The sequence below is a fragment of the Mobula birostris genome, chromosome 2 (assembly GCF_030028105.1).
Source record: "Mobula birostris isolate sMobBir1 chromosome 2, sMobBir1.hap1, whole genome shotgun sequence".
NCBI lineage: Eukaryota > Metazoa > Chordata > Chondrichthyes > Myliobatiformes > Myliobatidae > Mobula > Mobula birostris.
In genome coordinates, this window is record NC_092371.1 from 91,587,071 (window position 1) to 91,611,432 (window position 24,362).

Genomic DNA, 24,362 nt, shown 5'->3' on the forward strand with positions numbered 1-24,362 from the left:
TGTAAACTTATCAAATATGGTTCAAAATAGACTTACCTTCTTTGGTATGAAGTGTATCCCCACTGGATACTTCTCAGGATTGGTCCACAGCTCAATTTGTGCCAGAACCTGGTTGGTGAAGGAATTGCTCATCACAAAGCTGGGATGTCCCATTGCACAACCTAGATTTACCAGACGACCTTCAGCGAGAACGATGATATGATTACCATTCTTCAGCTGGTAGCGATCCACCTGTGAGCAAAAGCACACAAGTTGGAACAAACTGAAACATTAATAATGTGGATATTATCCAAAGTAACTAAAACAGAATTGTTTACTCCACGTCACGGTCAACAACTGCCACAATCTATACTGATGTACTCAGTGGCCACATTACCAGATATAGGAGCAAAATTTGGCCATTTGCCCATCAAGTCTGCTCCACCATTTCATCATGACTTCTCCTGCCTTCACCTCGCATCCCTTCATGCCCTGACCAATCAAGGATCTATCAAAATCAAAGAATTCCAGAGATTCACTAACTTCTGGCTAAAGAAATTCCTCCTCGTCTCTGTTCTTAAAAAACAGCCCTCTATTCTGAGCTGTATCCCCTGGTCTTAGACTCTCCCACCATAGGAAACATCCTCTCCACATCCACTCTATCGAGGCCTTTCACCATTCGATAGGTGTCAATGAGGTCACCGCTCATTCTTGCGAATACAGGCTCAGAGCCATCAAAATACTTCTATGACAGGCCATATGAATCTGGAATCATTTTCGTGTACTTCCTATGAACCCTCTCCCATGTCAGCACATCCTTTCTAAGACAGTGTGTCAAATCTGCTCACAATAGTCCAAGTGAGGCCTCACTTGTGCTTTATAAAGCCCCAATATTGTATCCTTGCTTTTATGTTTTAGTCCTCCTGAAATGGATGATAACATTGCATTTGTCTTCCTCACCACAGACTCAACGTGCAAATTAACTTTTAGGGACTCCCAAATCCCTTTGCACCTCAGTTTTTCTATTTTTTCTGCATTTAGAAAATATTCAACCCTTTCATTTCTTCTACCAAAGTGCATTACTATACACTTCCCGACACTGTATTCCATCTGCTATTTCTTTCCCCGTTCTTCTCATCTGTCTGTGTCCTTCTATAGCCTCTCTAATTCCTCAAAACTATCTGCCCCTTCACCCATCTTCGTATCTTGCATGTTTATACGCCAATATAAATACCTCTTAAATGCTACTATTGTCTGCTTTCTCAACCACAGCTGGCAGCAAGTTTCAGGTACCCACCATGATGCACATCTCGTCTAAAGCTATGCCCTCTAGTAATGATGAAGATTAGACTATTTTGCCACATGTACATCAAAACATAGTGAAATGTGTTGCTTGCACCTTTAATCAATAGAAACTGAATGTGCTGGGACAGCCACAAGAGTCGCCATTTTTCCAGCACAGCATGCCCACAGATTACTAATTTAGTTAACTAACCAGTAGGACATTTCTGTCCTGAGAAAAACACTGACCACCTACCTTAATGTATCCCAATTTTCTAAACTTCTGCTAGAATCAGAATCAGTTTAATATCACCAGGATATAGTCATAGTCATACTTTATTGATCCCGGGGGAATTGGTTTTCGTTACAGTTGCACCATAAATAATTAAATAGTAATAAAACCATAAATAATTAAATGGTAATATGTAAATTATGCCAGGAAATAAGTCCAGGACCAGCCTATTGGCTCAGGTTGTCTGACCCTCCTAGGAAAGAGCTATAAAGTTTGATGGCCACAGGCAGGAATGAATTCCTATGACGCTCTGTGTTGCATCTCGGTGGAATGAGTCTCTGGCTGAATGTACTCCTGTGCCCAATCAGTACATTATGTAGTGGATGGGAGACATTGTCCAAGATGGCATGCAACTTGGACAGCATCCTCTTTTCAGACGCCACCGTCAGAGAGTCCAGTTCCATCCCCACAACATCACTGGCCTTATGAATGAGTTTGTTGATTCTGTTGGTGACTGCCACCCTCAGCCTGCTGCCCCAGCACACAACAGCAAACATGATAGCACTGGCCACCACAGACTCATAGAACATTCTCAGCATCGTCCAGCAGATGTTAAAGGACCTCAGTCTCTGCAGGAAATAGAGACAGCTCTGACCCTTCTTGTAGACAGCCTCAGTGTTCTTTGACCAGTCCAGTTTATTGTCAATTCATATCCCCAGGTACTTGTAATCCTCCACCATGTCCACACTGACCCCCTGGATGGAAACAGGGGTCACCGGTATCTTAGCTCTCCTCAGGTCTACCACCAGCTCCTTAGTCTTTTCCACATTAAACTGCAGATAATTCTGCTCACACCTTGTGACAAAGTTTCCTACCGTAGCCCTGTACTCAGCCTCATCTCCCTTGCTGATGCATCCAACTATGGCAGAGTCATCAGAAAACTTCTGAAGATGACAAGACTCTGAGCAGTAGTTGGAAGTCCAAGGTGTAAATGGTGAAGAGAAAAGGAGACAAGACAGTCCCCTGTGGAGCCCCAGTGCTGCTGATCGCTCTGTCGGACACAGTGTTGCAAGCACACGTACTGTGGTCTGCCAGTCAGGTAATCAAGAATCCATGACACCAGGAAAGCAACCACCTGTCAGCTTCTTCCCCAGCAGAGCAGGGCGGATGGTGTTGAATGCACTGGAGAAGTCAAAAAACATGACCCTCACAGTGCTCGCTGGCTTGTCCAGGTGGGCGTAGACACGGTCCAGCAGGTAGACGATGGCATCCTCAACTCCTAGTCTGGGCTGGTAGGCGAACTGGAGGAGATCTAAGTGTGGCCTGACCATAGGCCGGAGCAGCTCCAGAACAAGTCTCTCCAGGGTCTTCATGATGTGGGAGGTCAATGCCACCAGTCTGAGTCGTTGAGGCCGCTGGGGCACGGCATCTTTGGCACAGGGATGAGGCAGGACGTCTTCCACAGCACAGGAACCCTCCGGAACCTCAGGCTCAGGTTGAAGACATGGCGAAGTACTCCACATAGCTGAGGGGCACAGGCTTTGAGCACCCTGGTACTGACACCATCCGGTCCTGCAGCCTTGCTTGGGTTGAGATGTTTCAGCTGTCTTCTCACCTGTGGTTTCGTGTGTGGAAGGGGTATAGTCATGAGAGCAGGGTGGGGGACTGTGAGGAGGGGTAGGAGGGGAGAGTGCCTCACCTCCCACAGTAGCCTGGGGTACAGCTCATCTGGTCCTGGTGACTTATCCAATTTGATGCTTTCTTTTTCTTTTTAAATCTTTTTATTAATTTTTCAAAATTATAAACTCAATAACAAAGTTGGTACAAAGAGATTGGAAAAATTTTCATCAGCATATATAAAATGAATTTTAAGTAACAGAAATAAAAGACTTCCAAACTCATAATGAGATTAAACATTACAAAGAAATAAAAAGAAAAATAATATATAAACAAAAGAAAACCCCAAAAGAAAAAGAGAAAAAAAAACCCAAAAAAAGGCAAAACAGGGCTAGACCAACAACTTGTATCAGACATGATCCATAATGTCGCTAACTCCGCTCCTCTCATCATATAAGTTTAGAAAAAAGATTCGGAAAGGTCAGATTACATCATATGAAAATGTTGCATAAAAGGTTTCCAGGTATCTTCAAATTTAACCGAAGGGTCAAAAATATCACTTCTAATTTTTTCTAAATTTAAACTTAATATGGTTTGAGAAAACCATTGAAATGTAGTTGGAGGACTAATTTCCTTCCAGTTCAACAAAATAGATCTTCTCGCCATTAAAGTAACAAAAGCTATCATTCGAGAGGCTAAAGAAGATAAGGATCTATGTTCTACCATTGGCAATCCAAAGATTGCCGTAATAGGATGGGGTTTTTAAATCGAAGCATAGAACTGTTGAAATAATATCAAAAATGTCCTTCCAATATTTTTCCAAAAGAGGACAGGACCAAAACATATGAGTTAAAGAAGCCACTTCAGAGTGACAACTATCACAAATAGGGTTTATATGGGAATAAAAACGAGCTAGTTTATCTTTGGACATATGAGCTCTGTGTACTACTTTAAATTGTATTAAAGTATGTTTAGCACATATAGAAGAAGTACTAACTAATAGAAAAATTTTATTCCATTTCTCTGTAGGTAGGGAAAGTTGAAGTTCCTTTTCCCATGCATTTTTAATTTTATCAGATATATCTGGCTGTAATTTCATAATTGTATCATAAATTATTGCTATTAATCCCTTCTGCAAAGGATTAAAACCTAAAATTTTATCAAGAATGCCAGAAGGATTTAAAGTCGGAAAGGTAGGCAACGTAGTATTTTAAAAATTTCTTATTTGTAAGTATCTAAAAAAATGGGATCTAGGCAAATCAAATTTCTCAGATAACTGCTCAAAAGACATAAAGCAGTTATCCAAAAATAAATCACGAAAACATATTATGCCTCACCGGTTAGCCTAACGTAGGTGGTGGGGAAACTGCTGGAGTCAGTTATCAAGGATGTGATAACAGCACATTTGGAAAGTGGTGAAATGATCGGACAAAGTCAGCATGGATTTGTGAAAGGAAAATCATGTCTGACGAATCTCATAGAATTTTTTGAGGATGTAACTAGTAGAGTGGATAGGGGAGAACCAGTGGATGTGGTATATTTGGATTTTCAGAATGCTTTTGACAAGGTCCCACACAGGAGATTAGTGTGCAAACTTAAAGCACACAGTATTGGGGGTAAGGTATTGGTGTGGGTGGAGAGTTGGTTAGCAGACAGGAAGCAAAGAGTGGGAATAAACGGGACCTTTTCAGAATGGCAGGCGGTGACTAGTGGGGTACTGCAAGGCTCAGTACTGGGACCCCAGTTGTTTACAATATATATTAATGACTTGGATGAGGGAATTAAGTGCAGCATCTCCAAGTTTGCGGATGACACGAAGCTGGGTGGCAGTGTTAGCTGTGAGGAGGATGCTAAGAGGATGCATGGTGACTTGGATAGGTTGGGTGAGTGGGCAAATTCATGGCAGATGCAATTTAATGTGGATAAATGTGAAGTTATCCACTTTGGTGGCAAAAATAGGAAAACAGATTATTATCTGAATGGTGGCCGATTAGGAAAAGGGGAGGTGCAACGTGACCTGGGCGTCATTATACACCAGTCATTGAAAGTGGGCATGCAGGTACAGCAGACGGTGAAAAAGGCGAATGGTATGCTGGCATTTATAGCGAGAGGATTTGAGTACAGGAGCAGGGAGGTACTACTGCAGTTGTACAAGGCCTTGGTGAGACCGCACCTGGAGTATTGTGTGCAGTTTTGGTCCCCTAATCTGAGGAAAGACATCCTTGCCATAGAGGGAGTACAGAGAAGGTTCACCAGATTGATTCCTGGGATGGCAGGACTTTCATATGAAGAAAGAATGGATGAACTGGGCTTGTACTCGTTGGATTTTAAAAGATTGAGGGGGGATCTGATTGAAACGTATAAGATCCTAAAGGGATTGGACAGGCTAGATGCAGGAAGATTGTTCCCGATGTTGGGGTTGTCCAGAACGAGGGGTCACAGTTTGAGGATAGAAGGGAAGCCTTTTAGGACCGAGATTAGGAAAAACTTCTTCACACAGAGAGTGGTGAATCTGTGGAATTCTCTGCCACAGGAAACAGTTGAGGCCAGTTCATTGGCTATATTTAAGAGGGAGTTAGATATGGCCCTTGTGGCTACGGGGGTCAGGGGGTATGGAGGGAAGGCTGGGCGGTGTTCTGAGTTGGATGATCAGCCATGATCATAATAAATGGCGGTGCAGGCTCGAAGGGCCGAATGGCTTACTCCTGCACCTATTTTCTATGTTTCTATGTTTCTATGTTTTCCATATCAAAAAGGCTTGGTCCATTACCGAGGGTTGGAAAAAAAAATTAGATATAATAGGACTTGATAACATAAATTCATTCAGGCCAAAAAATTTACGAAATTGAAACCATATTCGCAATGTATGTTTAACTATAGGGTTGAAAATTTGTTTATTCAATTTAGATAGTGCAAAAGGCAATGAAGTTCCTAAAATGGAGGCTAAAGAAAACCCTTGTACAGAATGGCCTTCAAGGTTTACCCAATGTGGGCTTGGAGTTGTATTCCAATCTTGTGTCCAAAATATTAAGTATCGGATATTAATTGCCCAGTAGTAAAATCTTAGGACAGGCAATGCCAAACCACCCTCTTTCTTAGATTTCTGTAAATATTTTTTACTTAATCTGGGATTTCTATTTTGCCATATATAAGAAGAAATTTTAGAGTCAATAGTATCAAAAAAGATTTAGGAATAAAAATCGGTATCGCTTGAAATAAATATAAAAATTTGGGTAAAATAATCATTTTAAAAGCATTAATATGGCCAATCAATGATAGAGAAAAAAGGGACCATGTAGTAATCAGTTGTTTAACCTGATTAATAAATGGTAAAAGGTTGAAATTGAATAGATCCTTGTCTCTTAGTAATTTTAACTCCCAAATAAGTAAAATAATCAGTAATCAGTCTAAATGGAGAATTTCTATAAATAGGAACCTGCATATTTAATGGAAAGAGTTCACTCTTACTTAGGTTCAGTTTATAACTAGAAAAGCTACTAAACTGAGCAAGCAAAGTTAATACTGCCAGAATAGACTTTCCTGGATTAGAAATATATAATAGTAGATCATCTGCATATAGTGATAATTTATGAGTCTCATTTCCACGGGTAATACCAAATATATTAGGGGAGTCACGAATGGCAATAGCTAGTGGTTCCAAAGCAATATCAAATAGTAATGGACTAAGAGGGCAACCCTGCCTAGTACCACGGAATAAATGAAAAAAAAAGGGATCTTTGGTTGTTAGTAAATACCGAGGCCAAAGGGGTAAAATATATCAGTTTAATCCAGGAAATGAATATCGGTCTAAAATTAAATTTCTCAAGGGTACTGAATAAATATACCCATTCAATTCTATCAAAAGCTTTTTCAGCATCCAATGAAATGACACATTCTGGAATTTTGGGTGAAGGCGTATAAACGATATTCATTAATCTCCTAATATTAAAAAAAGAGTAACGGTTTTTAATAAATCTAGTTTGATCAGCAGAAATAATTTGGGATAATACATTCTCCAATCTCATTGCCAATATTTTAGAAAAAATCTTAGAATCGACATTCAGCAGAGATAAGATGCGCATTCAGTAGGATCCTTATCTTTTTTAAGAATTAGGGAAATAGAAGCTCAATAGAAAGATTGTGGTAATTTACCTATTGAAACTGCATCCCTAAAAACACTACAGAGCCAAGGAGTTAGTGTAGTTGAGAAAAATTTTTAAAATTCCACTGTAAATCCATCTGGACCAGGTGCTTTACCTGAATTCACTGAAAAAATAGCATTCTTTATTTCCTCTACTGTAATAGGTACATCTAGTTTTGAACGTTCATTAGATGATAATTTTGGAATATTCAATTCCTTAAAAAATTCATGCATTATAGTGAAATCATCAGGAAATTCTGATTGCTAAAGGGAGGTATAAAATTCTTGAAAGGATTTATTAATCTCGTCATGGTCAACTGTCAAAGTGCCATCTCGTTTACGAATTTTAAGAATCTGTCGTTTAACCGAGGCGGATTTCAATTGATTAGCTAAAAGTTTCCCAGTTTTATCACCATGTATATAAAACTGACTCTTAGTTTTGATTAATTGACTTTCAATTGAAGATGATAATAAAAGGTTATGTTCCATTTGAAGTTCAACTCTTTGTTTATAAAGTTCTTGATTAGGAGCTATAGAATATTTCTTATCAACTTCTTTAATCTTGTCAACCAGTTTAAGTATTTCCTTATTAGTTTGCTTTTTTAGTCCAGCAGTGTATGAAATAACTTGTCCACGAATATATGCTTTAAAGGTATCCCAGAGGATCCCACTGGAAATATCATCCGTGGAATTCATTGTAAAGAAAAACTTAATCTGTTCATCAATAAACCTAACGAAATCTGAATTTTGAAGCAAAGAGATATTAAACCTCCATTGTCTAGAATTAGTAGATTTATCCCTTGTTAATAAATAATTTCAACAGTGCATGGTCAGAAACAGCAATAGGATCATATTCACAACCCGTAACAAAAGGAATTAATCGAGAGTCAATAAGAAAGTAGTCAATTCTTGAATAGTGCTGATGTACATGTGAAAAAAAAAGAGAACTCTTTGTCATTCGGATGTAAGAATCTCCAAATTTCTGAGATTCCAGAGTCGATCATAAAAGAGTTAATGAGGGTAGCCAATTTATTCGGAAGTGCTTGATTAGACTTGGATCTATCTAACAAAGGATTTAAACAACAATTAAAATCACCATCCATAATCAGCATATAGTCATTTAAGTTGGGAAGAGATGTGAGGAGGTTCTGAAAAAAATCAGGACAGTCAACATTTGGGGCATAAACATTGAGCATAGCAACTTTTTTGTTAAATAGCAAGCCAGTAATCAACAAAAATCTGCCATTAGAATCTGAAATCGTCTCATAGTGCGTAAATGAAATTGACGAATCTATAAATATAGAAACGCCTTTTAGTTTAGCTTGTGAATTCACATGATACTGTTGGTCCTTCCAGAATCTAAAGAAACGTTGATTATCCTCTTTCCAGACATGAGTTTCTTGTACAAAAATAATATGAGCATTCATCCTATGGAATACTTTAAAAATTTTCTTCCCTTTAACTGGATGGTTTAAACCATTTGTATTCCAAGAAACTAAATTGATAGTCTTATCCATCATAATGAGCTCGAGTATAAAGTATGTAAAGGGTTAACCAGAGTAGAGACTCATGACCCCGGTAGAGGAAAAAAGGTCCAAAGTGGAACTGGAAGTTACGACATTTCAGACATTTTGGTAGTTTCTGGTCAGCCCGTTTAAAAAGAAAAAATGAAAAAGAAATAAAAAGAAAAATACCACCAACCTCCCACAAATCCCCAGAAAAAAGCCAGACAGTGGCCAACGCTAAATCTAAGATTAAACCTACCCCCATCTTTCCGGAGGGCAACCCAACAGAAATATGTTTATCAAGAAAAACACCACACTTATGGAAAAAAGTAAAAACTAGCTATAACAAGAAAAAAAATCTTAAAGCGATTAAAAGCATTGAATAGTTCCTTGCTACTCATTTCAAAAAACATCAAACATTAAATCATATTACTATATTAATTTTTCAAATATAAATGATCGGAAATGACGTGAGAAACAGCAAGGATTCTGGGGAGAAGAAAAAAACAATCCCCCATTTTAAAATATAATACTTTAGTAACATTTCAAAAAGAAAACAGTCATTAAACTTGTAACTAAATAACTACCCAAAGGTATTAACAGTAAGATATACAGGATCACTAACAGAAAAGCTTAATATCGTTTAACTATATAAAACGAACCTACACTGCCAGATCGAGAAAACAAAACCTCGAACTAAACAATCAGAGACGAGAGAAAAAAATCAAACAATACATTGATTAATCCTCCATAAAGGGAGGCAGATCATTGAGAAAACTTTGGGCTTCCATCGGATTTTTAAACAGACTGCGTGAGTTATAACTACTCTCAGACGGGCTGGAAACAGTAGCGCTATTTTATAGTCCCATTTTATAGCCCCGACGATAAAGTTCTGCCATTTGAGGTTTAAAAGCCATCCGTTTTTTCAGTACATCTTGGCTGTAGTCTTCAACAATTCTGAACTTGAAATCTTGAAATTCAATCATACCTTTCTTCCGAGCCGCTCGGATAACTCGTTCCTTCTCGTGGACATAATGAAACCGAATAATGATCGGTCTCGGTTTGACCGATTTCTCCGGATTAAAACAGAATGAGCGATGAGCACGATCTAATATCGGTGGTTCTTCCAATATATCAGAGCCAAACACATCTATTAGCAATTTAGAAAAATATTTGGTAGGATCTCCCTTCTCCACATCCTCAGGAAAACCAATTAATTGCAAATTCTGTCGTCAGGAACGATCGTCAAGATCGATAGTCTTAGCTTGATAGCGTTCCAATTGCTGAGTTACCGAAGTTAAACATTTTTCAAGCGCATCAATTCTTTTTTCTCTTTTACGGCCATCTTCATCTAATTCCGAAATCTTGACTTGATGTTGGTCGATTTCACGTCTGAATGTTCTTGATTCTTCTTTCCTCAAATTCAACGCTTCTTCAATAGCGGTGAGTCTTCAATTAACTGTATCTTCTAAAAGTTTCTTCATTAGTTCCATAGTTACCAGAGTTTCCTTCGAAGTTCCAGGATCACCATTTTTTTTCCCGTTCCCGGCGGAACCTTTCCCTTCTTTAACTTCTCGTGCTCTGGTGTTCATTTTCAATCAGTAAAAGCCGTAGTTGAATAATATAGATCGTTTAGGTAAGGAAAGTAAGAGTGGTTACATGTAAGAAAGTAAAGGATCTGGAGCAACGCCCAAATGCAGCTCACTCCATGAGTCCCTTGCCAGAAAGTCCTTGATGCTTTCTAAAAGCTCCAGCGCAACCTCTTAATATCTACATGCTCAAGCTTTTCAGTCCGCTGGAAGTCATCACTACAATCACCAAAATCCTTTTCCACAATGAATACTTTACTTCAGTATTCACTAAGTACCTCTGCTACTTCCTCCGGTTCCGTACACACTTTCCCACTGCCACACTTGATAGGTCCCATTGCTTCACGTCTTATCCTCTTGCTCTTCACATACTTGTAGAATGCCTTGGGGTTTTCCTTAATCCTGCCCGCCAAGGCTTTCTCAATGCCCCTTCTGGCTCTCCTAATTTCCTTTCTAAGCTCCTTCCTGTTGGCCTTATTACCTTCTAGATGTCTAAGATTACCTGGCTCTCTGAACCTTTCGTAAGCTTTTCTTTTCTTCTTGACTAGATTTATTACAGCCTTTGTACACCACGGTTCCTGTACCCTTCCATCCTTTCCCAGTCTCATTGGAACGTACGCAAATATCCCTGAACATTTGCCTTTCCCTGAGAACATCTGTTCCCAATTTAGGCTTCCAAGTTCCTGCCTGACAGCCTCATAATTCCCCTTACTCCAATTAAATGCTTTTCTAACTTGTCTGTTCTTATCTATCTCCAATGCTATTGTAAAGGAGATAGAATTGTGATCACTATCTCCAAAATGCTCTCCCACCGAGAGATCTGACACCTGACCAGGTTCATTTCCCAATACCAAATCAAGTACAGCCTCTCCTCTTGTAGGTTTATCTTCATATTGTGTCAAGAAACCTTCTTGAACACACCTAACGAACTCCGACCCATCTAAACCCCTTGCGCTAGGGACATGCTAATCGATATTTGGGAAATTAAAGTCTTCCACCACAACTTTCCAGGATCTGTTACACCTTTCCAGGATCTGTTTCCCTTTCTGCTCCTCGATGTCCCTGTACTATTACGCAGCCTATAAAAAACACCCAGTAGAGTTATTGAACCCTTCTTGTTCCTAACCTCCACCCACAGAGACTCCATAGACAATTCCTCCATGACATCCATCTTTTCTGCAGCCATGACACTATCTCTGATCAACAGTGCCATGCCCCCACCTCTTTTGCCTCCCTCCCTGTCCTTTCTGAAACATCTAAAACCCGGCACTTGAAGTAACCATCCTGTCCCTGAGCCATCCAAGTCTCTGTAATGGCCACCACATCATAGCTCCAAGTACAGATCCACGCTCTAAGCTCATCCGCTTTGTTCACAATACTCCTTGCATTAAAATAGACACATCTCAAACCTTCGGTCTGAGCTCATCCCTTCTCTATCACCTGCCTATCCTCCCTCACGCACTGTCTCCAAGCTTTCTCTATTTGTAAGCCAACCGCCTCTTCCCCAGTCTCTTCAATTCGGTTCCCACCAACAATTCCAGTTTAAGCTTTCCCCAGTAGCCTTAGCAAACCTCCCCACCAGGATATTGGTCCTCCTGGGATTCAAGTGCAATCTGTCCTTTTGGTACAGGTCACACCTGCCCCAAAAGAAGTCTCAATGATCCAGAAATCTGAATCCCTGCCCTCTGCTCCAATCCCTCAGCTACACATTTATCCTCCACCTCATTCTATTATTATACTCACTGTCACGTGGCACAGTGTTATGGGTCCACAGTTTCGATTCCTGTGCATGTCACATGATATTAGTTTCATTTACTAAGTGTGATGTATCTATGGTCTTATTTTGCTGGAAGCTTGTAGTTTTGATTCCTGGGGGTGCTACATGTTTTACTGAGAATCCATGACTTCGTTTCTGTGACAGTCATGTGATGACATATTCCCAACTGTATAAGAAGAGTCGCTGCCGTTTAGTGGGCAGTTGCTCATTAGGGAGTGTTAAGAAATCGACCGGAAGAGAGCCAGAGTGAAGATTGCAGGCTTCCAACGAACCCAAAGGATTGGGTTAGTCGGCAGCACTTTGCATTTCCAACGTGACTAACATTTCGTATAATACATACGTGGATTGTCGCACACACTTTTGGTTAACCCCTGCATGGTCTTGGGTGTTGTGTGGTGACCATTTCGGCGAAAGGGGCATTCCCTGTCAGTTACTCTGTGAAATCTCGGTCGTCTTGGACTCCACGGCTGCAAACTCTGGTAACTGTTTCTTCAAGATTGCCTCTCCACCGTATTGCGAATCTCCAAGATAGTCTCTTCGTTGTATCGTAACTATACAAGTCTTATCTCTCACTCATTTCATAAATCCCCTGGACTTCCTAAACTGTCACTCAGACTGTGCTTGAGTAAGACTTTGTTGAGAACTGTTTCTAAGTTTGACTGTTTGGGAACTATAGACGCGTAATGCCGTTAACTTCTGTTTAAGTTAGTCGTTTGTTTAATTTTTTATATTTCTGTGTAAATGTTAATAAATTTAGTTGTTTTGCATTAATTCCCCGCCTCCATCCTACATCTATTGCTGCTGGTCCATAACATCAGGCAGTAATCCCGAGATGACTACCTTTGCAGTCCTGCTTCTCAACTTCCTTCCTAACTCCCTGTAGTCTGTTTTCAGGACCTCTTCCCTTTTCCTACCATGTCATTGGTACCAATATGTACCACGATCTCTGGCTGTTCTCCCTCCCACTGCAGGATACCGTGGACGCAATCTGAAACATCCTGGACCCCGGCACCTGGAAGGCAAACTACCATACATGTTTCTTTCCTGCGTCCACAGAATCGCCTGTCTGACCCCTTAACTAGAGTCCCCTTTCACTACTGCCTTCCTCTTCCTTTCCCTACCCTTCTGAGTCACAGGGACGGACTTTGTGCCAAAGGCACGGCCACTGTTACTCCCCCCCAGTAGGCTGTCCGCCCCAACAGTACTCAAGCAGGCGTACTTATTGTTCAGGGGGACAGCCACAGATGTACTCTCTAGTACCTGACTCTTCCCCTTCCCTCTCCTGACTGTGACCCACTTGTCTGTCTCTCGTGGCCCTGGTGTGACCACCTGCCTATAACTCCTTTCTGTCACCTCCTCGCTCTCCCTGACCAGGCAAAGGTCATCGAGCTGCAACTCCAGTTCCCTAACGCAGTCCCTTAGGAGCTGCAGCTTGACACACCTGGCACAGATGTGGCCATCTGGAAGGCTGGGAGACTCCAGGACTTCCCACATCTGACACCGAGTAGAACACCAGCCTCACACACATACTTCCTTTCCGCAATTAACACAAGTAAACCTACCTCACCTCGTCCCGTTACCGCCAAAGCCCTCTCACTCTGCTACCCTCGCTCCACTGCCCGCTCCGAATGCTGCCCGCTGGATATGGCAGTCTTCTTTTTAAACTTTTCCCGCTCTACTTGTTGATGTCACACGCCTGCGCAGTCTTGCCTCTCTTTACTGAGTAGTAAAATGCCTTTGCTCCAGAAATCCTTAGCCGTTCCACTCGTAGCCTTCTTGCTTCGAATCTAAAACCGCTAAAGATTCCTTGCCTTTTTAAACTTTTCCCACTCTACTGGCTGACGTCACGTCACTTTCTTTGCATTCTTTCCAGCTCAAAAGGCAACCACACAGATGACAGCAGTGGGCAATGGTGGGGGGGGGGGGGGGGGGGGGGCGCGCCTACAGGGGCCACACAGAACAGGGAATCAGACAATTAGCTGCTCAAGAAAGTGCACAGTTGGGTACAATTACAACACCTAATGGACATTTGAACAAGTTCATGGTTGGGTAAGGTTTACAGAGCTGTAGATATAATAATTTTTACGCAGGGGTTCCCAGAAACCTGAAAATTATTTCAAGAGCTCCTCCAGGGAAAAAAGGTTGAGAACTGTGATTTCTTGTTCATCTGCTTGTCAGGAACTGTTTTGTTTGAAGCAGATTCGGCAGTTAGGGACTGTACCAAAAGTGTACAGTGATTGTTTAACAACTTTTGCTTACTTTAGCCAACTTCATAATTAGCCTTTAAAAATTTATGAACGTCTTCATTTGAGTTCATGAAGGTCTACATGTATCAGCATTTTTGACCACCCTATGGAAATTATCCACTGACTTGTGCTCTAATTGCTGCTCGCCGTGTTGTTGGGAAAGCACTCTTCAAGAGTGGATATGACAATTATCCTGCAAAAATACTTTGTGCCATATTGGGGCAAGTTGGAACTGGATCAAAGCCAAACACTTTACAGTGAAGTGCTTAGAAAAGCCAACCTACCTGAGGTTTAATGTTCACCTTCTTTGCAGCATTCTTAGCCAGCCATTTAACATCCAGCTCAATATCGAAATGACCAATGTTACAAACAATTGAATCATCCTTCATTTGTTCGAAGTGCCTGAGAAGGGATCAAATTGGTATGTACAAAATTGTGAGGGGCGTCGTTACAATAAATAGTAAGACATAGTTGTATCTGTGATCAGAGAATATAGGTTTAAGGGAGAGGAAATTTAAGAACAGAGAACATACAGCATAGGACAGACCCTTTAGCCCACAATGTTGTGGTGGCCTACCTATACCTGCTCTATGAACAACCTAACCCTTTCTCCTTCCCCCACCCCACCACACAGCCCATAACCCTCCATCTTTCATACATCTATGTGTCTATTTAAGAAGTCTCTTAAATGTTTCTTGCATCATCCTCTACCACCAACCCCGGTAATGCATTAAAGGCACACACCACCTGCGTCTGACATCTGCCCTAAACTTTGCTCGACTCACCTTAAACTGATGCCTTCTGCTGTTTGCCATTGCAATCCTGGGGAAAAAGGCACTGGCTGTCTATTATCTTATACACCGCATCATCCCCTCTCATTCTCCTTCACTCCAAAGAGAAAAGCCCTGGCTTGCTCAACCTCTCTCATAAGACACGGTGTCATCCAGGCAACATCCTGGTAAATCTAAAGCTTCTACTTCTTTCCTATAATGGAACAACCAGAACTGAACACAATATTCCAAGAGTGGTATTACAGAGCTGCAGCATTGCCTTGCTGCTCTTGAACTCAATCACCCGACTAATTTGCTGATGAAACTAAACTGGGTGGAATAGCAAATTGTACAGAGGGATATAGATAGGTTAAGCGAGTGGGCCAAGGTCTGGCAGATGGAATACAACGTTGGTAAATGCGAGATCATCCACTTTGGAAGGAATAATAGAAGAGCAGATTATTATTTAAATGGTGAAAGATTGCAGTATGCTGTTGTACAGAGGGATTTGTTAGTGCTTGTTCATGAATCGCAAGAAGTTGGCTTGCAGGTACAACAGGTTATTAAAAAGGCAAACAGAATGTTGGCCTTCATTGCAAGAGGGATTGAATTCAAGAGCAGGGAGGTCATGCTGCAACTATACAGGGTACTGGTGAGGCCACACCTGGAGTACTGTGTGCAGTTCTGGTCTCCATACTTGAGGAAGAATATACCGGCTTTGGAGGCAGTGCAGAGGAGATTAACCAGGTTGATTCCAGGGATGAAGGGTTAACCTATGAGGAGAGATTGAGTTGCCTGAGACTATATTCTCTGGAATTCAGAAGAATGAGAGGGGATCTTATAGAAACATACAAAATTTTGAAATGGATAGATAAGATAGAAGTAGGAAAGTTGTTTCCAATGGTAGGTGAGACTAGAACTAGGGGACATTGCCTCAAGATTCAGGGGAGAAATTTAGATGAGATGAGGAGAAACCTTTTCCCCCAGAGAGTGGTGAATCTGTGGAATCCTCTGCCCAGGGAAGCAGTTGAAGCTTCCTCACTAAATATATTTAAGATAGTCAGATAGAATTTTACATAGTAGGGGAATTAAGGGTTATGGGGAAAAGGCAGGTAGATGGAGCTGAGTTTACAGACAGATCAGCCATGATCTTATTGAATGGTGGGGCAGGCTCGATGGGCCGGATGGCCTACGCCTGCTCCTATTCCTTATGTTCTTATGGTAGACACAGGAGATCCAGTAGACGTGGTGTACTTGGATCTTCAGAAGGTCTTTGACAAGGTGCTGCACATGAGGCTGCTTAGCAAGGTAACAGCCTATGGAATTACAGGGAAGTTACTAGCACGAGTGATGCATTGGCTGGTCAGCAGAAAACAGAGTGGGAATAAAGTGAATTTAAAAATGCAAACACGAGGAAATTTGCAGATGCTGGAAATTCAAGCAACACACCCAAAATGCTGGTGGAATGCAGCAGGCCAGGCAGCATCTATTGGAAGGTGTACAGTCGATGTTTCGGGCCGAGACCCTTCGTCAGGATTAACTGAAAGAAGAGCTCCATCCCTCCCCCTCCTGTCTTCTCCTATCATTTCAGATCTCCCCCTCCCATTTTCAAATCTCTTACGATCTCTTCTTTCAGTTAGTCCTGACAAAGGCTCGGCCCGAAACATCGACTGTACCTCTTCCAATAGATGCTGCCTGGCCTGCTGCGTTCCACCAGCATTTTGGGTGTGTTGTGGGAATAAAGGGATCCTATTCTGGCTGGCTGCCGGTTACCTGTGGAGTTCCATAGGGGTCGCTGTTGGGACCGCTGCTTTTCACAATACCTGTCAATGATTTGGACTAATGGATTAATGGATTTGTGGCTAAATTTGCTAATGACACAAAGATAGGTGCAGGAGCAGGTAGTGTTGTGGAAACAGAGCGCCTTAGATAGTTTAGGGGAATGGCCAAAGCGGCAAATGAAATACGTTGGGAGTGTATGGTCATGCACTTTGGTGGAAGAAATAAACGGGCAGACTATTATTTAGATGGGGAAAGAATGCAAAATGCAGAGAAGCAAAGGGACTTGGGAGTCCTTGTGCAAGATACCCTAAAGGTTAACCTCCAGATTGAGTCGGTGGTGAATACAATGTTGACATTCATTTCTAGAGGTACAGAATATAACAGCAGGGATGTGATGTTGAGGCTCTATAAGGCACTCACAAGACCACAATTGGAGCATTGTATGCAGTTTTGGGCTCTCTATTTTAGAAAGGATATACTGACATTGGAGAGGGTTCAGAGAAGATTCACGAGAATAATTCCAGGAATGAAAGGGTTGCCATATGAGAAACATCTGGCAGCTTATGGGCTGTATTCCCTGGAGTTCAGGATAATGAAGGGGGGAACCTCAGAAACATTCTGAATGTTGAAAGGCCTGAACAAATTAGATATGGCAAAGTTATTTCCCATGGTAGGGGAGTCCAGACAAGAGGGCATGACTTCAGGATTGAAGGATGTCCATTTAGAACAGAGATGTAGAGAAATTACTTCAGTCAGAGGGTGGTAAATCTGTGGAGGCCAAATCATTGGGTGCATTTAAGGCAGAGATAGATAGGTTCTTGATTAGCCAGGGCATCAAAGGGTATGGGGAGAAGGCAGGGGGGTGGGGATGACTGGAAGAATTGGACTAGCCCACGACTGAATAGTGGAGCAAACTCGATAGGCTGAATTGCCTACTTCCGCTCCTATATCTTATGGACTAATGAAGGTCAACAGACCATATGCCTTCTTAACCATCCTGCCAACTCACAGCAACTTTGAGGGATCTCTGGACTTGAACTTTAAGATCCCTGTTCCTCCACCATTAAGAATCCTATCACTAACATTGTACTCGCCTTCCTGTTAGACCTTCCACAGTGCAGCACTTCACACTTTTCCAGATTAAACTCCATCTGCCATTTCTCCCCCTCCCCCCAGCTCTGCCTATATTCTGTCATAACCTACAGTAATCTTCCACATTATCCACAACACCAATTTTCATCTCATCAGCAAACTTACTAACTCACCCTTCCACTTCCTGATTTATAAAAATTCACAAAGAGCAAGGGTCCCAAAACAGATCCCTGTGGAACACCACTAGGCATCCACCTCCAGACAGAATATGCTCCATCTACTACCACCCTCTACCTTGTGTGGGTAAGCCAAGTCCATATCCATGCAAGCCAAGTTTTCCTGGATCCATGCCTCCGGACTTTCTGGACGAGCCTGCCTGCCCCTCACAAAGACATGCCGACAATCCCAATCAGTCTGTACTTCTCCAAATGCCGGTAAATCCTGTCCCTAGAGTCCTCCTTGTTAGTTTGCCCACCAGTGATATAAGAATTGGAAGAGACTTTTCAACCAGGTGATTATCTTTAGTGCTAGTAGTGGAAGGCACTCACAGCACATTGACATGCCATGGTATAGAAAATTAGACATCAACTGTTGGAAAATGATATCTGATGGCTAATGTGAGCAGAGAACTACAGGATCTGTTCCTGTACTGACTATGAGACATTATACAGATCTTAGCCATTCCAACTAGCCCTTGCACACTGACGTTCCTCATGATTGCACCAAGGATGCAAGCTATATCGAGTTGAAATGAGAAGTTTATGGTATATACAATCTGGCCAAATCACAGTTCTGACCAACTCCTTGTACACAGATGTACAGTTGAGCTAATTACAGCCTTTCAGTCAACAAATTGTTAAAGAATTCAGAAATCACTTTGCAAAAGCTAAATATACAGAACAGTTTACTCTTACAGAACTTTAGTGAGACAAAGTAAATAAACTTTTTTCTCCAAATTCTTGTTACGTGAGCAGACAAGGTCTCTTTGCATTGCAGACAATTGTGTTCCTAGAAGGATGTCTTCTAGGAAAACAACCCTCCACAGATGGGCTAACTGCTTGCAGATGGGCATCTTCTTAGAGTCCAGAAGAAAACAGTAGCCATTAGAAAGTAACCCAGACCTGCACACTATTAAATTGCATAACTGAGATTAGGCCACATTAATGTCCCTAAGGTAATCTGCTTTGGGATAAAGCAGTGATCTGGTAAAACCTATTGTACTATATAGCAGTAAGGCCAAAAGGCATCTGGGAATAAATATTCACAAATGTGTTCTATCAAACTTACTGGCCAAAAATCTTGGTGAAAGGTGAAGGTCAAATCAGGCTATGGAAATTTACACAGTGCCTTCATTCAAATCAATACGCGTCAGGGTCAGCATTTGTAACTCATTACTATCTGCTGATCTGGCTGCGATATATCAATATTATGAAGGTATTCCATGAAAGTTTTGAGGTAAGGTGGCTAACAGTTCCCTAACAAGAAATTCAAGTTATTTGTAAGTCAGGTTGGTGTGCATTTTGAGGAACAATGGTTTTAATTGTATGTTCCTTTCTTGCAAAGTTTACACTACATTTGTGAATGGCATACCGTGTATTTCACCATGCACTGAGTGATGAGTATGGGCACGGACCAGTTACACAGAGTACTTCACCCTGGATTGCATTGACACAAGTCTTCTGGAAGTAGTGGCTACAAAAGGACTTGGACAGATTAGGAGAATGGGCGAAGAAATGGCAGATAGAATAGTGTTGGGAAGTGTACAGTCATGCACTTTGGTAGAAGAAATGGAAGGGTTGACTACTTTCTCAAGAGAGAAAAATACAAAAAAAGTGAGGCACAAAGGGACGTGGGAATGCTTGCGCAGGATTCCCTGAAGGTTAATTTTCAGGTCGAGTCTGTGGTGAGAAAGGCAAATGCAATGTTCGCATTCATTTCAAGAGAACTAGAATATAAAAGCAAGGATATAATGTTGAGACTTTATAAAGTACTGGTGTGGCCTCACTTGGAGTACTGTGAGCAGTTTTGGGCCCCCTATCTTAGAAAGGATGTGCTGAAACTGGAGAGGGTTCAAAGGGAGTTCACGAAAATGATTCCAGGTTCGAACGGCTTGTCACATGAAGAGCATTTTATGGCTCTGAGCCTGTATTCGCTGGATTTCAGAAGAATGACAGGTGACCTCATTGAAACCTTTCGAATGGTGAAAGGCCTTGATAGAAAAGATGTGGAGAGGATGTTTCCTATGGTGGGAGAGTCTAATACCAAAGAACACCCTCAGAATAGAAGGGCATCCTTTTCGAACAGAGATGAGGAGGAATTTCTTTAGCCAGAGAGTGGTGAATCTATGAAATTCTTTGCCAGAGGCAGCTGTGGAGGCCAAGTCTTTATGTATATTTAAGGCAGAGGTTGATAGATTCCTGATTGGTCAGGGCAAGAAGGGATATGGGTGAAGGCAAGAGACTGGGACTGAGGAAAATTGATCAGCCATGGTGAAATGGCAGAACAGATTTGATAGACCAAATGCCCTAATTCTGCTCCTACATCTTATGCTCAATGGAACTAGACTCACTCGAACAAAGGGAGAGTATTCCAGGTGAAAGACATCCATTGCAGAATACCGAGCACTAGCTGCCACAAGTATTTGGCTCAATTATCTTTGTTAAAGGCGTCTATCAGAACCTTGAGTGGGTGGAATGGACACAGCAATGCCTTTGAAAGTCAGTGAGGTTCTCGGACTTCTTCAGTAATGGTTAATTTGAACATCTCTGTGGACCAGATTACAGGAAATTTTTGAAAATCATCTGAAGTTCCAGAAATAACAGCACAATATCATTGAATAGTTCTTCAAAGTAGATTAGCATTATAAATTGAGCAGTTATCAAGAGATACTTGCCCAGTGCCTGCTGCTTCTTACCTTCCTACAATGATATCCTTGCAGCCAGTTGTTGTCACAAAGATATTTCCTTCTTTACAAGCTTCATCCATTGTTGTCACCTCATAACCTACAGGGCAAAAGGAACCTGATCACTTCCAGAAGTAAAGGAAAACTAGCATTTTGCCATACAAACATTACTTGCTTTTGCTAGCAAGCCCAGCTGAACAATTTCTAATGACGGAAGGGCCGAAGACAGGTTTCTGACCATCACGCGGTAGCACTCACATCTACGATGATGAAATGCTTTGAGAGGTTGGTCATGGCTAGAAACAACTCCTGCCTCACAAGGACCTGAACCCACTGCAGTTTGCCTATCGCCACAATAAGTCAACAGCAGAAGTGATCTCAATAGCTCTTCACACGGCCTTAGGTAACCTGGACAATACAAACACCTATGTCAGGATGTTGTTCATTGACTATAGCTCAGTGTTTAACACCATCATTCATACAGTCCTGATCGATAAGCTAAGGAACCTGGGCTTCTGTACCTCCCTCTGCAATTGGATCCTCGACTTCCTAACTGTGCAGATTGGTGATTGTTATGTACCCCTAGGGTTCATTTTTTCTGTGGGCTATCGCTTTAAAAGGCCGAGAGAATGAGACTGACTTTTGGACACTGTTGGATTTCTGCTGACTGCAAAATTGCTTGGTTACTACGGTGAGAGAGGTGGAATTCTTTGATGGACCAAGAATGCTTATAGTTTCTCGTGGCTTGTTTTGAATAAGCAAGGTCAAATGATCCTCTTACAGAGGCACACAACTCAGAGTCAAGATGGTTTCAATCAATGAAAGACACCAGTGAGTGGGGTCACTGGTTCAAATTTTCAATAACCCAAAAAGGGATGAGTTGAGATCGATCCAGAGTATTGATAAATGACTCACAAAGTACTGCAACTCGAAGATGGCGGAGAAAGGGGCGGGCAGAGGAAGGTTTGAAACAGAAGAAACCTAGTGACAAAGAGATCACTGTTTGGACTCTCTCCAAGTAGCCCGTAAGGGTGAGTTTGATTCCATTCGAATATAAAAGTGTGATTGTCACGTAGTTAATCCACAGGAGTGGGTTCTCTGGTGAGCGGAAAACCTTTGAATACCACATGTGGGTTTACTCTTTGACTGGGTGTGGTAGTTCACTGAGAAAGGCACCCCTGTGGCAAATCACTGTTGGAGTTATTTCATATGTCGTGGTACTGGATAAGTGGCTATCACGCTGTGTGTTTGGGGTAACTGTGTGAAACCTACCGGTGTGTCTACCCTTGCCTGGGTGGTGGTTCCCTTGAAGATGGTCCCCTTTGCGATCAGCTGCTGTTGGTGATATTTCGTGTGTGGAGTGGAACAACTTCGGAAATAAAAACTATCACTGTTGTTATTTTGTATTGCTGTCGTGGAATGTCAAATATCAACGTAATTGCCTTCTCACAACATTCGCCTTTGGATTACAAATATCTCACCTCAATTAACCAAAGGATTGAGCTGAACTTCTTACCACACCATCGTAAGACTGTAACTCTTGCCACCTGAGCTTGAATAAGTTTGGAAACTTTATCTATACACCTATATATGCCTAACAACTCAACTCTTGGTTTACCTGGTTTAAGTTACTATATTTCAGTTACTAATAAAATAGTGATTGTTAACATCAAAACCATACTCCAGGTGTGTTCTATTGCTGCTGATACTTTTAGTATTGCGTGCATGTAACCAGTACTTTCCCCAGGGTTGCATGTACGTTACAGACGTTACAGTGATAATATCTCCTCCTCACTGACAATCAACATTGGTGCACCTTAGGGGGGGTGTGGCTAGGTATAGCTCAAATGCCATCTATAAATTGGCTGATGACCATTGTTGATAGAACCTCAGGTGGTGACGAGAGGATGTACAGGAGTGAGATATGCCAACTGGTGGAGTGGTGCCACAGCAACAACCTGGCACTCAACTCAAGATGAAAGAGCAAATTGTGGACTTCAGGAAGGGTAAGATGAAGCAACACGTACCAATCCTCAGAGGGATCAGAAGTGGAGAGAGTGAGCAATTTCAAGTTCCTGGGTGTCAAGATCTCAGAGGACCTAATCTGGATGCAACATATTGATACATCTATAAAGAAGGCAGGCCAGTGGCTATACTTCATTAAGAGTTTGAAGAGATTTGGATTGTCACCTGAAACACTTGAAAATGTCTATAGATGTACCATCAAGTCCATTCTGACAAGCTGCATTACTGACTGGTATAGGGGGGGTGGGGGAGCTACTGCACAGGATCAAAAGCAACTTCTGAAAGTTGTAAAATTGCTTGGCTCCATCTTGGGTACTAACCTCCATAGCATCCAAGACATGTGCAAGGAGCAGTGCCTCAGAAAGACAGCATCCATTATTAAGGATTCCCCATCACTCAGGACATACTCATTGTTACAATCAGGTAGGAAGTACAGAAACTGGAAGGTACACTCAGCAATTTACAAATAGTTTCCTCCCCTCTGCCATCGGATTTCTGAATGGACTTTAAATCCATGAACACTAGCTTACTTCTCTACATTTCTGTTTTATGCACTATTTTTAATTTAACTATTAATATACATAATGTAATTCATTTTTCTTTTTATATTTATCACATATTGCATTGTACTGCTGCCTCTAAGTTAACAAATTTTACAACATATGCCAGTTATATTAGCAACACACACAAAATGCTGGAGGAACTCAGCAATTCAGGCAGCATCTATGGAAAAAGAGTACAGTCAGTGTTTCGGGCTGAGACCCTCCAGCAGGACTGAAGAAAATGATGAGGAGTTAGATTAAAAAAGTTGGGGGAGGGGAGGAAGAACCACAAGGTGATAGGTGAAACTGGGAAGGGTTGCAGTAAAGAGTTGGGAAGTTGATTGATGGAAGGGCTGGATAAGGGGCATCTAATAGGAGAGGACAGAAGGCCATGGAAGAAAGGGAGAGGAGCCAGAGGAATGTGATAGGCAGGTAAGGAGATATGGTTAGAGAGGGAAAAGGGAATGGGGAATGGTGGGGGGGGAGGCATTACCAGAGGTTTGAGAAATCAACGCTCATGTCATCAGGTTGAAGCTACCCAGATGGAATATAAAGTGTTGATCCTCCAACCCAAGTGTGGCCTTATTGCAACCTAGAGGAGGCCATAGACTGACATGTCGGAATAGGAATGGGAAGTGGAATTAAAATGGGTGGCCACCGGGAGATCCTGGTTTTTCTTGCAGGTGGAGCGTAGGTGCTCGGCAAAGTGGTCTCCCAAGATTCCCCGATACACAGGAGGCCACAACAGGAGCACTGAACACAGTAGATGACCCCAACAGACTCACAGGTGAAGTGTCACCTCACCTGGAAGGACTGTTTAGGCCTGAGACCTGAGAATGGTAGTGAAGGAGGTGGCGTTGGGGCAGGTGTAGCACTTGCTCT

The 24,362-nt window shown here is 41.8% G+C and overlaps 1 protein-coding gene across 1 annotated transcript in view; it reads right to left on the reverse strand.

Moving 5' to 3' along the window:
* Positions 1 to 24,362, reverse strand: part of ahcy (adenosylhomocysteinase) — a 114,003-nt gene that overhangs the window by 31,845 nt on the left and 57,796 nt on the right. The window contains exons 7-9 of the mRNA XM_072244999.1: positions 20,926 to 21,013; positions 14,652 to 14,769; positions 37 to 231 (exon numbers count right to left, since the gene is read on the reverse strand). Of these exons, the coding sequence (XP_072101100.1) occupies positions 37 to 231; positions 14,652 to 14,769; positions 20,926 to 21,013 (401 nt within the window). The remainder of the gene's footprint in view (positions 1 to 36; positions 232 to 14,651; positions 14,770 to 20,925; positions 21,014 to 24,362) is intronic.